Raw genomic sequence first — 16,233 nt, 5'->3', positions numbered from 1 at the left:
AAAAAATTTCCAGGGCCACTTTTAGTTCCCAAACCGACCACTGAGCAGGGCTTTAACTAGGAATGTGCGAGCAGTGCCGCTGCACAGACCAAAGAAACCTGTGAGTGGCACCAACGCTGCCCCATCATCCATCCAGATGCAGGGTACCAATCCACCCTGCATCTGGCTAGCAGGGTGGATTGGTACCTTGCATCCAGAATCGCTGCTGCAGTGCCGCCCAGAGTGTACTGAGGATGATCTAGGAAGTGCTGTTCTTCCCAGCACTGGCAGCTCTTGGCACAACATCATGGCATCATGCACTCAGGGGGCGTGGCTGACACAGGGTCGCAAAAAAACCCTGTTACAGCACTGGTCAGGAGGCGCAAGTGTCTATCACATTTGCTTATCTTAAGCTGGCCATCCACTATACAATTATCTGTCAGATATCTGTCCAATCTGGCTGGTTGGAATGAAAACCTGGTAATGTATGGGAGCCAATGACAGTCGATCTTATGGTTTTAAAAACTGAAAAAAGGACAAAAAAAATTGTTCAATTGGTTACATTTGTGTGTATTAACCAATTTGACTGAAAAACCATTTTTAGCTATTTTCCAGTGTTTGTGAGCAAATGGATGCTTGTCATTGGCTCCTATACATTACCAGGTGTTCATTCCAACCAGCCAGATTGGACCGATATCTGACAGAAAATTGTATGGTGGATGCCCAGCTTTACTTTACTCCATACCTCCCAACATGGGAGGTCTCCAAATCAGGACGGGGCATAGCCATGACACAATGTGGGCCAGAGCTGCCGAGACTTTAAGCTGGCCCAGGTGGGGTGGGTGTAGTCGCTGAAGGTGGCGCGGCTACGCCCCCTCATTATATATATCACTATGAGGCACACAAGGGGCATGATTGTCACATCATTATACCTGCTCTCCCGTCTCCCCCCTTTTGGTGCCCCTGGTATTTTTTTTAAGTATGGGAAATTGGAACACCTCCTAGTCCTCTGCAAACCATTTTGATTGCAGGGCAGCAGGACAGTCCTCCAAAATCAGGACTGTTCCTCCAAAAATAGCACGTTTGGGATGTATGCTATATGCAAATGGATAGAAGTCCCACTGTGCATCAGCTCCTAAGTCACACCTGACATGTTTAATTTTATTTTCTAGTTTGCTGCCAGCATTTTTGTCTTGCAGTAACTAATGGAAAAGCCACACCAATGTTTCAAACATAAGCTAGTTATTAATCTTCCAGAGCTTGAGAGAAAATACAGGCCTGGTAGGTATTCAGTGTCATAGACCAATAATGTGTGATGACCAACTGGTTTACACAGAATAGTCTCCACTTAAGAAGCTCATTTTCTGTTGCCAAATGATTGGAATTGTTTTGTCAAGATAAAATTAGAAAGAGAACATCCTGGTTTAAACATAGTATAATACAAACAAAGCATAAACTATTGCCCTGTCATTTTAGAGGGTGTTATGGATTAGTATAAAACTTGTTTTGTTTAGTAGATTATTGTTTTAAAGATTTGTAAGTACCATAACTCAAAATTGCAGGAATGGTGGGAAAGTGACAATTGTGAGCATGCAATGTGACAATTGCCTGTACATTGGACAGAGGGCCTGATTCAGAGCCAGATGCTCTTTCAGAGCGCTCGCTCTGAATCAGTGCCCGCCTATTGTATTATTAGAGCGGCCTCCTGGCCGCTCGCATAGCTGTGGGTGACCACCCACAGCTAGTGCGAGCGGCCAGGATGATGGTCGCGATGGTCAAGACCATCGCGACCATCGGGCTTGCGACGAGACCTTTGTGGTAGGGTCTCGTTGCTGCAAGTCCCAGTGGACTTCTTGCTCTTGTGATGTCAGTGGGGCCGGCCCTAGACGGTAGGCATTCCCATGGGAACGCCTCCATCTGGGCAGCCATGCCCCCGGCACACCCACCAAAGGGGGCGTGCTGTCACTCAACATCGACAGCACACCCCCTTTTTAGCGAGACCCGGAGCAACGGCTTGCCCGTCGCTATCCTGGTCTCGCGCATGCGCACCACGGAGCCGCCTCCGTCGGGGCCAACATCGACCCGCTTGCGAGCGCTCGCGAACGGGTATGAATCAGGCCCAGAGGCTGGGCAAAAAGTTTCCACTTTTTCTACACCCGCTCTGTACCCGATAATTATAATTTGTTATCGTTGCAATTATGGATCACCCAAATGTATTATTAAACACATGCAAGGACATGGGCTCCAGAAGGACTCCACATAACCAATAAAGATGTCCTTTGGTATCTGGCACTAAGACATTAGCAGCAGATCATTTAAGTCCTGTAAATTGTTAGGTGGGGCCTCCATGGCTCGGACTTCTTTTTCCAGCACATCTTACAGATGCTCCATCGGGTTGAGATCTGGGGAATTTGAAGGCCAGGTCAACCTGAACCTGAACTCTTTGTCATGTTCCTCATTCACCATACTTATCTTGCTGAAAGAGGTCTTCGCCATCAGAGAATACCAGTACCATGAAGGGGTGTATTTGGTCTGTAACAATGTTTAGGTAGGTGGTACATATCAAAGTAACATCCACATGAATTCCAAGGCCCAAGGTTTCAAGGACAAAAATTGCACAGAGCATCACACTGCCTCCGCCAGCTTGCCTTCTTCTCATGGTGCATCCTGGTGCCATATCTTCCCCAGATAAACGATGCACACGCATCCGGCTGTCCACATGATGTAACAGAAATCATGATTTAGTAGACCAGGCCTTCTTGTTCCATTGCTCCATGGTCCAGTTCTGATGCTAATGTGCCCATTGTATGCACTTTCAGCCGCCCACAGAGCGCTGTGCTCTGTATGGCCGCACCGCTCGCACACCCTGGAGCTAGCCTTCGTTCCCCATGCGCATCAATAAGCCTTGGGTGCCCATGACCCTGTCGATGGTACACTGATTGTTCTTCCTTGGACCTCTTTTGGTAGGTACTACTAACCACTGCATACCAGGAACACCCCACAAGGCCTGGCGTTTTGGAGATGCACTGACCCCATTTTTCCTGCTTTCGCACGCAATCGGCCGATTAATTCGCACTGTGCATGCGTACCCATCGCAGTGCGCATGCGCAAACCAGAGTCTGCGATCGGGACTGTGGAGTCCTTCAGAAGCCCGTGTCCTTGCATGTGTTTAATAATACATTTGGGTGATCCATAATTGCAATGATAATAAATTATAATTATCGGGTACAGAGCGGGTGTAGAAAAAGTGGAAACTTTTTGTCCAGCCTCTGTCCAATGTACAGGCAATTGTCACATTGCATGCTCACAATTGTCACTTTCCCACCATTCCTGCAATTTTGAGTTATGGTACTTACAAATCTTTAAAACAATAATCTACTAAACAAAACAAGCTTTATACTAATCCATAACACCCTCTAAAATGACAGGGCAATAGTTTATGCTTTGTTTGTATTACACTATGTTTAAACCAGGATGTTCTCTTTCTAATTTTATCTTGACAAAACAATTCCAGACCAATAGCAGAGCGATTGACATGAAGTACCGTTTGTGTGTGGTGACGGGGGGTGGTCGGGCAAACGCAGGCGTGCCACTGCGTCTGAATACCATTGCATGGGCGTGCAGAAATTATCCACTGCGTAGCCATACACAGTGTGAGGACTGATAGCGTGCATGGCTGTTAGCAATTTCTGAGTAAGGTCAGGGCTTGTGCAACTGTGCGTATGGGTCCAATGGTACTCGATTGTACTGATGGTTTAGAAATGCACATCCATATGTTAGGCCGTGATCGCAATGCTATCCTGCTATCACAATGCATTTGCATATCATTGCTGATATTAGCAACTGCGATGCATGCGCATTAACAGAATAGCGATCCATGCTGAATGATGCCGACTGTTCACCTGCTGCTCTAATATATGCGGGGGCCTATCTACCCCTGGGCCAGAATGGCGCTCACAGGGATGCCAGCAAGGAGGGGGGGGGCTACCTGGCAGTACCTCCCATGGCTAAGGGGAAGTGAACCAGCCAGCTCCCCATCCAGTGAGGAGAGCGAGGGCAAGCTGCTGCTGCGAGTGCAGGGACATAGGTGCTCCCTGCCTTTGTCAGTCCCCAGAGCTCATGCTCCAGGTCACTTGGAGCACAAGCTCTGGGGGCTGACAGAGGCAGGGGGCAACTTTATTCCAGCAATAAAAACACAGAATTGCGGACCGTGGATGGGCGGAGCTTATGTAAAAGGGAAGGCGTTCCAGGAGGATCTATGCCGGGTTGTTATGCATTCAGCAGAACTCCCCAAATGATGAATGTGCAGTGCCAGTATCACATAGCACAGCCTACTAGGGCAGCCAGGAAACAAAATCCACTTTAAAGATGTTCAGTCACAGATGTAAATGTTAATTGTACAGTGACAGTTCTGCCATTTTTCTTCATACCTCTGAGAACTGCCTGAGGAGCTGGCAGTGTGCGGTGTAATGCTGTGGGTAATGGTGACAGATGGTTCATGTTCCTTTGCCAAGTGCTAGTTCCCATTAATAGAAAATTGTCACATTTGAAAAAATATCCCCATATACCTAATTTATATATGCGGGTCATAAACATTCCTGTCCCCACCAAATTATACAATAAGAAGTACCCCAAATACCCGCAGTTACCTGCTTCTTGCTCGCACCCACGCATACCCTGGCTTAGTGATCCCTCCTCACCACGTGTCCCCAGGAGTTGGAAACCCAGACACTATGGCCAATCTGCCCCGATTGGGATGAATTCTCATCGTATGCTATAGCCCATAATGAATACACGTACCTGCTTAGAGACACACATACAACTTTCGGACTATACCTGTTTAGAATCGGAATATCCTCTATGCATCTTGGGGATATAAAAATCAGAGTAACATGCTGAGTGCATGAGCCCATAATATGCAGCAATTATAAATGAAGATTTAAGTGGAGTGTGCCAGCATACATTCTTACGGCTTAGAGAGGGAATGCTGTGGATATATTTTCAGAGGGTTGACATCTATAGTAAGGGCCTGATTCAATTAGCTATGAAGTATCAATTAGCCTTAAAGACGTTCTTGGGGCTATTCAATTGCAGCCCGCAACAAGTCTGTAGGCTGCACTTAACGCAGATTTCTGTTCACCCCCTACTAATGCTCTAACAGAAATCCGCAGTAAGTAGGGCTTTCTGCACTTATTGTGGCCACCTGAACGCATTAACCAATAGCTCCAGGCACTTATCCCAGAAGCTATGGGTTAACGTGCATTAGACACAGATTTAATGTTCGTTAAGTTTCCAGCCTAATTGAAGCCGGCCCTTAAAGTGAAATATATTTTAGGCTCTAGGAAGAAATTAAAATTTGGTCACTTCCATTTTAAGACTAAAAAATAAAATAGTCCATTCTTGTAAACAGGATAAACGACTGCCACCTAGAAGGGGCCTATCCATTAGGCGACCTGAAAAACTGAACGACTAGTGTTCAGTCCTTCAGGTCGCCTAGGTGCGGTGCCTGCGCTGAACGGTGTTCACTGAATGTCATTCAGTGCAGAAGATGGACCTCCTATCTGTGGACATGTGGAACCTGACGATCATCATCAGGTTGACGAACATGTTCCACAGATAGACGGCGTTGGCAAGGACCCAGCGTGCACGCGCATCGCTGGTCCTTGCCGGCTATCCATTAGACGACTTTCTGAAAGATCGGTTTTGGTCGGATCGTTCAAAAAGTTGTCTAATGGAAACGCCCCATTAAAATTGAAGTGATAACAGAATGTTGCAAGAGAAGGATATGTAGCATTCACACAAAAGGTCATCTGTTGCATTTTTCATTGTGTATGCAATGTGTTCAAAGAAATATTGTGGGTGACTGCTATGTATATCAGTAATTATCATGAAATGTCCAGGTAAGTGATAGTATACTAAAACAAATATTATAACATTGAAATATTTTTGTTAGGTTTGTACCAACAAGTGACATAAACAGGAAAATTGTAGCAGCCATAAAACATGGTAAGTATATTTTACTTAAATTGGTTCACTTTTAAAATTGTATTAAAATAGTAGTTATTGATGTGCAATGTGCACTTTTTAGGTGAAATTACAGAACTACAGAAATACATGCATTATAAATATGCCCTTGATGAAGCTGATGAGAAAGGATGGTTTCCTTTACACGAAGCAGTAGTTCAACCAGTACGGCAAATTACAGAAATCATTCTTGATGGTAAGTTTCCTTAAACGAGAGAATAACACAAATGCATGTGCTCATTAATATGCAAGAATATAAGTGCCATGACAAGTTTCATTTGAGCATACATGATATATGGATGTAAAAAAGGTTATTCTAAACAAAACATCTTTGTCTGTCTAAAAATTATTAAACTTACCTAAAATAATCTCTTATACTCCCTATTTCTACAAAGTTCCACCACCACTAAGATTTGGTTCCAAATCTGACACAGTTACTCCCTGATTTACTATCTTACAAAATACAAGGGCCTATGTATCAAGCTGTTTTTTTTACATAAAATTATGTAGAAACTGCAGTTTCTGCATTATTTTATGTATTGTTCCCATGTTCTAATGGCACAATGCAATTCTCTGGCAAAGTGCTAATTAGCACTGCAGATTGCAGTCCCCATCATAATGGGGACTACGATCTGATCATGTAAACTGCTTTAAGCCTATGGAGGCTCCAGGAGCAGGAGAGAGATCTTTCAAACCCTCTATCACAGCCTCCGACCGGTTCTGGAAGCTGACACTGTGCGCATGGTCAGTGTCAGCTATGACAGGAGAAGTTAAAAATTAAAATAACCTCTGCAATATGAATACATAATAATTGTCGCAGTTCTCCAATTATTTGTACATAGAACCCACAATCATAAATTTATTAACTGTAAACTTATCAATTATTTGCTTTAAATGAAGCATTTTAAACAACCAAATGTTTTTGCATGTGACTTATGTAAGAACACAAATACAGAATGTTTTTTTAAATGGAGCTTAATAGGACAAAGAAAGTCACAATACTTATTGTATAAAATGATAACAAAAAACTGAAATAAAACAAAAAAAGAAATCTCATCTGCATTTCATGTAACTGCTGCCCAGGCTTGACGAGAATGTGGACAGCTTCTACGTAGTTTAATGACTAACAAAAAGTAATGATTTCTGAAACCAGTACATCACCCTTTAAACATTTTCTCTCTTGCACCCCCAAACACCCATTTACTTTGAAGTCTCTAGCAACATCTGTACATTTTTATAGCCCTTTTGTATTTCTCCATTGGAACATGACAGAAATGTAATATTAATTACATTAAACAGAATATTAATTTCTCTCATAAATACATATGAAACATGAATAGTCCTTGGGAAAAAAAATCGACATCTTTATAATTATTTTATGTTTTGTACTTGATGTATTTCATGTGGTTCATTCTCCTGATTACAAATAATTATATGTGTATGCAAAAAGACAGGGAGAGAGATTGATATAGAGAGAGAGATCTTCTCCAATATGGATTTTAAAAAATGTCTTTGCTGTACATTACTTTCCCTACATGAGATAAAATAAAGAGATCCTTAGCTATTGCCTGTGAAGGCACAGCATCTAGACAGGCATAAACCATACTAATTTTATTTGGTAGATATGTCCCAAGCCTTGCTAAAATTTCCTCTATATGATAAGATAATACAAGTACATACCTATGCTATCTGGCAGTGATGTTCTCATTCTGCCAGATCTCTTTGGCAGCTTGCTGGGTTTTCCCTCTCCACAGCTTTTCTCAGTCTTATGAAGTCTGGAGAAGTATGAACAGACCAGAAGCCTAGATATTGCAGTAAGGTCAGTGCCTCATGCAGGCTTCAGTTTATTTAGTGGAAACATCATGGCTTTGTAAAGTTGTGTTAATGAGGTAGAAGCAAACTTACCACTTAGTAGATGGAACAAGTGCTGCACATGCTACTAATGGAAATGTTTGCATGTTGTGCTAGGAAATGCACATTGTACAGATGATGGGGGTCAAATGGCAAGTGTGTGACCTGAAGGACCAAACTATCACTTTGGCAGCTGACCTCCATGCACAGCAAAGTAAAAGAAAAAGTGATAAGCACCTCAGAAACTGAAGAACTTAGTATGCCCAAATACTGGACGCACATATGGGGGAGCATGTAGAGAGTCAAGACCCTATGAGGTTCCTAAATGGTGTGAATAAAAATCTCTATTGTGGAGGATGACCTATCTTTTCACTATGAAATGGGTGTCAGTACCAGCAGTGATGGATACCACTGGCCTGCCTCCAACACTCAGCAGTTCACTGATTGCTGGCCTTTCCAAATAAAATCCTTAATGGAACCCAGCTGGGCTCAGCCTCTGCCTAGAGATAACATAACACCTCCATCACGTGTTACCACTAACCTTCAATCGCCCATCAGCCAGCCACTATTAGAACCTGCTCAGTGTACTACCCCATTATCTATTGTGTTCTACATAGGTGCTCCTGCCCCAGAACTATACTTTCCAGTATAGTTTTCAGCCATTGTTGCTTAAACTCTGGTGTTCGGTGTCCTCATCAGGTGCACATTCATAGCTGTATTTCCAGTGTGAGTCCTAATATCAGCTAAGTACTCTGCTGCTTTCACAATGGGAACCAACTACACTGAGCTGCAACCTGAGCCCTCACTGAGTGAAGTCCATACCTGGTGAAGTTCAATTGGGGTTTAAGACTTCACACCAGATTATTTGGTTGTGCTAATTTTACTTGTTTGCATTTATCATCTGTGTGGGTGTCTGTACTCTGCTACACTTGCTGTCTGCTTTGAGCTCCAGGGTTATTGCAATATGCTCCATTTATTTTATTGCATGCTACGCATTGTTCACACAGTTCAAACACAGGGCCTGATTCAGACCCACTCGCTAGCGCACAGGCGGGTCGATGGTCCCACACTGCACATTCGCACGCCGGAGCCTGGCGCTCCGTCGCTACAGGTCTCGCACCAAAACGGGGTGGCTGTGATTGACAGCTCGCCCCGTTTTGGAAGCGGGCAGGGGGGGGTGGCTTGCCAAACGGAGGCGTTCCCAAAGGAATCGCAACCATCACCTGGCCGCTCGCAAAAGCTGTGGGTGGTCACCCACAGCTTAGCGAGCACTCTGAAAGAGTGTCCGGCTCTGAATCAGTGCCACAGTTTCTCTCATTGCACACTATGCGCTGTTTCTATGGTGCCAGCACATACTTGTTTCTAATAACACTCTACGCGCTGTTTAAACAGTGCCATCACTTCCGTGTTCCTTATTGCATGCTACGTGCTGTACAAACAGTACCAACACATCCATGTACCTTATTGCATGTTATGCGCTGTATAAATAGTGCCAACACACTCTACCACAATGCCACACTTTGTGTACTCAGCTGTACCTTTGGCATTTGCTGCCTACTGTGTTATACACCTCAGGGTATTTTGTGGCTACCACGTCTCAGAGTATTGCTGCTATAACTTTCGGTGTGTTCCCCTGGAGAAGCAAAATCCAGAGGTTTCACAAAGGATTTACACAATTCTGGCAATATCACCACTGCCTGGAGCCCACAAAGCACATGTTAATGCGGTTGTTGAATTGCGGAAACAAATTCCAATTTTCTCTGACTTCTATCTGGAATTACAAAAAAGCACAATCCGTTCTCAGGTTAGATGGTAGCACGTTATGTTCAGTGCTCCATACTTTATGGCCTTTTTTGCATAGTGAAAAGGTCATGTTCACAACATCATTTTGGGCCTCATTCAGAGATTAACGCAAACCCGATGGTTTGCGAACATCTTCGATGTTAGAAGATCGGCACATGAGCAAGATCCGTACTGCGCATCACCGTTCTTCTACTGCGAGATCTCTCACAGTTCCCTAAAGCCGCAGCCTGCTGTTTGGGGGTGGGGAGTGGGTGGAGATGGCCTGCGTTCCCAGAAATGGGTGTGTGTCACCCTGTTTTATGGAAGTGTTGGGGCCAGGCTCTCCTGACGCAGACTTCCTGACCCCGCCTAAGCAGTTCCATTGTCCATTCTGAGTAAGCTGATGGTTGCAATGGTGATCCGATGCTCTCTTTGGATGCAGCACTTGGATCGCATATGCTGGCAGGAAGCGTCTTTTTCCTACAAACTCCTCCTGCTGCATAACCATCTGTTAGCATCGCTGCTGCATCCAAAAACTCAGCAGCTTTGCTAATTGCATCCATCTCTGAATCAGGCCCTTTGTCTAATGTACAAAAGCTCTGATTCGGTTGCAGTATGATCCCGACAGCGGCTGCCCGGCAGGGGTAAAAACCCTGATTGTCCAAGGTAAGTATTTGCTAACCCTATTCTACCCCCTAACCCTCCCTTAGGGGTGCCTAACCCTAACCTCCCCCCCCAAGTGCCTAACCCTAATCCCCTCTCTATGTGCCTAAACCTAACCCCCCCTTCCCCGCCGCCTAAATCTAAGTCCCCCGGGGGCTGCCTATCCCTAACCTCCCCCCCTGGGGTACCTAACGCTAACCCCCCCTTCCCCTAGCCTAACCCTAACCTCCTGGGGGGGGTTTCCATAACTCTAAGTCCCCCCCCCCCGGAGCCCTAAACCTAGCCTTCCCCCCACTGCGGCTGTCCGCGCCCAGCTTACCTTTGATCAGTAAACCGGGTGTCGGGCTCCTGGCGTAGGTCTAATGACAGACGTCGGGATTTTGACTCCTGTCATTTAACCCCTTGCTGGGATTAGACAGTCGGGAAGCCGGCGGTCGGGATTATGTCCGTCGACTTCCCGACTGCTTCCCCTGTGATTCAACCTGGACTTTGGTAATGGAAAAAAGTGCAATCTTTATTTTCCTCATTACTTATATGACACATGAGCATATGACTAATTTACAGGAGGGAATCAACCATCTTACTATCTTCTATAGGTGAGTACTGTCCTGTTTATAATATATTAGGGGTTATTGGTGAGTCTACAGACAAGAGGTGAAATTTGGGGCCTATCCCTTAGTAATCATTTTTATCTTTTTTTATGTCAAATGAATTACCTATAGACCATTACCAAAATTTGAGCTTCATCTCTAGAAAATATAGCAAACCAGTCTATTCTTACTCCTGAAAGGGAAATTGCTATGTTAAATATATCATATTGAACAAATAAATAAGCTTGCTCTGAATGTTTGGACTAAAAAGGTACTGAGATAGAAGGGTGAGCCAACCAGTGATGGATTTTACCCCCCAGTATACTGCCTCCTCCTACACTGTGACTGGCAGTGGCTACACTGTGACTGCACTGGCTACACTGTGACTGCAGTGGCTACACTGTGACTGCACTGGCTACACTGTGACTGGCAGTGGCTACACTGTGACTGCACTAGCTACACTGTGACTGGCAGTGGCTATACCATGACTGCACTGGCTACACTGTGACTGGCAGTGGCTACACTGTGACTGGCAGTGGCTACAGTGTGACTGCACTGGCTACACTGTGACTGGCAGTGGCTACACTGTGACTGCACTGGCTACACTGTGACTGGCAGTGGCTACACTGTGACTGGCAGTGGCTACAGTGTGACTGGCAGTGGCTACAGTGTGACTGGCAGTGGCTACAGTGTGACTGCACTGGCTACACTGTGACTGCACTGGCTACACTGTGACTGGCAGTGGCTACACTGTGACTGGCAGTGGCTACACCATGACTGCACTGGCTACACTGTGACTGGCAGTGGCTACACTGTGACTGGCAGTGGCTACAGTGTGACTGCACTGGCTACACTGTGACTGGCAGTGGCTACACTGTGACTGGCAGTGGCTCGCTGCTGGAAAGTTTACCTTTCTGAGCCTTTTAAATGACAACATATCGCAGTCCCCATAGTTCATAGGTGCTGCAATCTATTTTGTACTAAGCAAAAACGTTGCTAAATTCCCCCAATCCTAAAAGTTCAAAAACTGATGCATAAACGTCTGTTTCCAGATGGTATACGGAATAAGTTTAATTAATAGGCATTTTCCATATGCCCAAAATGCCACACACACACACACACCCTCCCCCCACCACATCTGGAACAGCTTTCTAGCACATTGGGCCTGATTCAGAGATGAACATGATGTTGAAGTTGAACATTTATTGGTAATCTGCACATGCGCAGTAAAAATGGGTCCAGTGTTTCAGTTCCCTCGGCTGTTATGCAGGATCATAGGGTTACTCTGAGGGCAGATTATCACCTGAGCTACAACCGATGCTGTGTCTTTGTAGGCAGTCGCTTGGATTTGCGAAGCCGCCAGTGGACGTCTCAATTCAAATCCACAGCCTCTTTCGTCCAGTTCTGAATCAGGCCCCTTATGCGTCTGTCTCTCATTGGCTAGTTTATGGAAAGAAGTAACTGCCTCCTTGATCACCTTCTTCCCTCTAATGCCCATTTCTACTGATCTTAAGTTAAGTGCTGTTCCTGCTAAGCTGAAATGAGTTGTCATTTCAGTGACTTTTAGTGGGATAATGCACCCATCAATAAGTGGCCAAACAAGTTATAATTATTGTTATTTATATGTTTATGTTTTATGGCTATTTAACCTTAATACAATGTTAACTTTTTGTTCAAATAATGTATGCTCTTTAACTCATGCAGCTGTAACTAAAGCACAGTGTGAACAAAAGACTAATGATGGTGAAACTCCACTGACTCTGGCTGCAAAATCTGCTCTGATCGAAAATGTGAAAGCACTTCTAGAAAAGGGGGTGTGGCCAAACACCAAGAATAGCAGAGGAGAGTCTCCTCTTCTGATTGGTAAGTATCATTATCACTCTGAAAACTTAGGGGTCTATTTACTAAGCAGTGTTAAAAGACAGAGTGAAAAGTGATAAGGTGCCAGCCAATCAGCTCCTAACTGCCATCTCACAGGCTGTGTTTAAAAAATGACAGTTGGGAGCTGATTGGCTGGCACCTTATCACTTTTCACTCTGTCTCCTAATACTGCTTTGTAAATAGACCCCATAATTGTAAACAAAAAACTGTGAAAAAATATATATTTACTGTTTGAAAAATTGCGTCATATTTTCGCATGCGTCACAGAGGTCTATGTACTAACTAGGGTGTATATACTAAAGTGAGAGTTTTTAGAAGTGGAGATGTTGCCCATAGCAACCAATCAGATTCTAGCTATTATCTTCTAGAAGGTGCTAGTTAAATGTTAAGTAGAATCTGATTGCTTGCTATGAGAAACATCTCCATTAAAACTCTCACTTTAATAAATATACCTGTAAGACTTTTGGGGGTCTATTCACTAAGCCTTGGAGAGATATAAAGTGGAGAAAGAAAAGTTCCAGCCAATCAGCTCCTAACTGTCAGTTTACAGGCTGAAAAATTACAGTTAGGAGCTGATTGGCTGGGACTGGCACTGGCTCCAGGACAGGCTGGAGGAAAAGTGATGCTGTGTCTATCAGACAGCCAGTGAGAGCTGGGAGGTGTCGACCTCCCAGCAGCTCCCTATCGTACAGCTGTTGGAAACACCGTGCAGCATTAAATAATATATACTAGTAAAGTTACCTGGCATTTGCTGATTAACCTCTGTCCATCTCCCTGCCCCGCCCCCTTTAGATATGTGCGGTGACCCCCGTGTTTTGGTTTTGGGTCTGGGTCTATCTTCGTGTTTTGGTTTTGCAAAACCACTCTCAAGTGTTTTGGTTTTAGTTTTTGGTCTGGGTTTTTAAAAAGAAAAAAAATGTATTAAAAGTTTTTAAAAACAGCCAGAATAATGTAATTTGTGCAATCCAAAACCCAAAATTCGGATTTAAAATCTGAATTCCGAACCGCGAAAAGATCAGAACCTCGACTCATTAATCCATATTCACGAAATGTGTGTGGATTCGGATTTCTGGAGAACCAAACCACACGTCTCTATTTTTTAGGGGATCAAATTTTTTTAATCTTTGCATATTTTTTACTTTTTTTCAAAATATCATGCTTCAAACATATTGAATTGCACTATGCTTCTTAATTTATCTTATGTTTCAGCTGTTAGGATTGGCAGTTATGATATGGTGACTACTCTAATCAGTTACAACTGCACCATTAACCAGCCCTGTGTGAAGCGGTGGTCGGCAATGCACGAAGCTGCAAAACAGGGATCCAATGCTATTATTTCTTTACTTTTGAAAAATGGCGGAAATGTCAGCCTCAAAGATGGTTTTGGGGTGACGCCATTGGGAGTTGCTGCTGAATTTGGTCACTGTGAGGTATTGGAACAATTAATACACAAAGGTATGTGAAAGGAAATTAAAGATATCTAGGGATAGATTTACTATAATATTCCTCGGTGGCTTTGGCCGATGGATTTCAAAGAGCAATAATAATAATAGATAATAATCTTATAATAATAATAATAGATGTATTCTTTATGCACAGTGGCATGTTTCATAAATACGCATTGTTATTACAACTATAATTTAACATTCTTCTTACTTTCTCTTGTAAAAAATACAGATGATTATATATCCTTTTTGTTTTTTTTTCTCAACAACAGTGCATATAAAGACCCAATAATTATTATTGTTTTTTATACAGCGCTTACACACATACACAAACACACTAGCTCCCAATTTATTATGAAGAAATTAAAAATAAAAATATTTTTGGATTGCGGGAGGAACCCAGGTTTGAGCCAACAAAGCTAAGCTCTGTGCCACTGTGTCCTCTCACGGTGGCACAGCGTTTGCATCAGGATATATTGAAATATTTAATCAACTTTACTGTATTGTAATCAGTAATCAAGAATAATTACTACTCTGGCACTATTATATTTAAAATTGTGTAAACTGTTGGGTATGGTGCTCTCTGGTACCATATTAATACAAGGAAACCTCAAAGCTGCACCAGTGAGTTGAAAGGATTAATCAGACAACTTTTCATTTGCAAAACTCAAGTGACAAACGCTGTAAGTACTACATGTACTGTACACCGGTCATTTCTCATGGTGTGTAACTGACACTGTTCAGTCAATTTAACTCAAATGTCTCAGCTTTCAGAGAAATATTGCTAAACACACTGTAATGTTTAGTCATATATTTGCCAAAGAACAAAACCATGCCCAGACTTAGGATGCATGCACTGTGGACATGAAGGGATCACAAAGAGATACTGCTGTAATGAAAACATTTTACAGCTATAACTCTGCTCTCTATAAGAGCATATAAAGTATTTCCCAGGTTCTAGGAAACATGCCAAATAACAGTTTGATGCAGGTGTTTGCGCAGGGACTCATTTGTTCATCCATACTTGTTTTGCCTCCTGCTTTGTCCTAGCGCAGCACTAAGTGCATATTTATTTCATAGTGTATAAAATACTGTTCCCCATAAACATAAAAATAGTTTCATCAATGTGCGTAGCACAGCAGTTGTGTCCCCCAGCAACAGTAACTGAATACCGACACCACACTGGCTGTGAGCAGATATATTCCACATAGAATGTCACTTTTGTGTTCCAGATATTACTTCTCTTTGGAATATGTTTCAAGCATTTGGTGTCAGAAATGAATGGCTGATCTGTCTAGTCTGCCTAGTTCCTCCAAATACAACCTTCCTTCCTTTTTTATGTCTTATGCATTTTTCATGCTTTGGTTATGTACAGACACAAGTAGTTAATGTGAAGATCCTCTCCTAGGTGGAGATATCAGTATAGAAGCATATGATGGGTCCACCGTGCTCTCTGATGCAGCTGTTGGAGGAAATCCAGATTGCATTGCTCTTCTTTTGGAGTATGGAGCTAGTGGAAATGTGCCAGATAAAGAAGGATACCTCCCTATACACAAAGCAGCCTATGGAGGACATTATCTGTGAGTAATAGTATTATTCCTACAGAGGACAATCTTTTCCTGCTACCTAATCATTTGGAGGAATTATATTGCTATAATCTGACACAGGAACATAAGTAAGCACTAGTACAGGAAATATATAGTAGCAGGAAAGCTTCCCAGCTAGGAGCCACTTAAATACATGCTTTACATCTTTCTCACCTGACTATTGAATCCTGTTAGATGCTGGTTTTCTTTTTTCACAGATCTTCACCCTATGTTAGGTTACATGCTTCCTCGAGCAATTTCCATGTACATGTCTTTTGGGGAAGGTATCCAGATGAAGGTAGACGATGTATAGATCGATACCAGTTGGTCGACAGTCAATAGACTGACAAAAGGTTGATAGAGCAAAGGTCGACATGTTTAAATGGTCGACACACAAATGGTCAACACAAAAAAGGTTGACACATTTTTTTT

General features: G+C 43.2%; 1 protein-coding gene across 4 annotated transcripts in view; it reads left to right on the top strand.

The window, feature by feature from the left end:
- ASB15 (ankyrin repeat and SOCS box containing 15) overlaps positions 1-16,233 on the top strand; it is a 64,479-nt gene that overhangs the window by 25,783 nt on the left and 22,463 nt on the right. For all 4 annotated transcript variants that reach the window (XM_088456030.1, XM_088456022.1, XM_088456039.1 and 1 more), the window contains 5 exons: positions 5,933-5,985; positions 6,068-6,199; positions 12,594-12,752; positions 13,980-14,225; positions 15,624-15,795. In XM_088456030.1, coding sequence (XP_088312156.1) covers positions 5,933-5,985; positions 6,068-6,199; positions 12,594-12,752; positions 13,980-14,225; positions 15,624-15,795 — 762 coding nt within the window. The remainder of the gene's footprint in view (positions 1-5,932; positions 5,986-6,067; positions 6,200-12,593; positions 12,753-13,979; positions 14,226-15,623; positions 15,796-16,233) is intronic.

Source organism: Taudactylus pleione, unplaced genomic scaffold (assembly GCF_031769625.1).
Source record: "Taudactylus pleione unplaced genomic scaffold, aTauple2 ptg000041l, whole genome shotgun sequence".
NCBI lineage: Eukaryota > Metazoa > Chordata > Amphibia > Anura > Myobatrachidae > Taudactylus > Taudactylus pleione.
The sequence above is the reverse complement of the archived record's forward strand: the minus strand, read 5'-3'. Positions and strand labels throughout refer to the sequence as shown.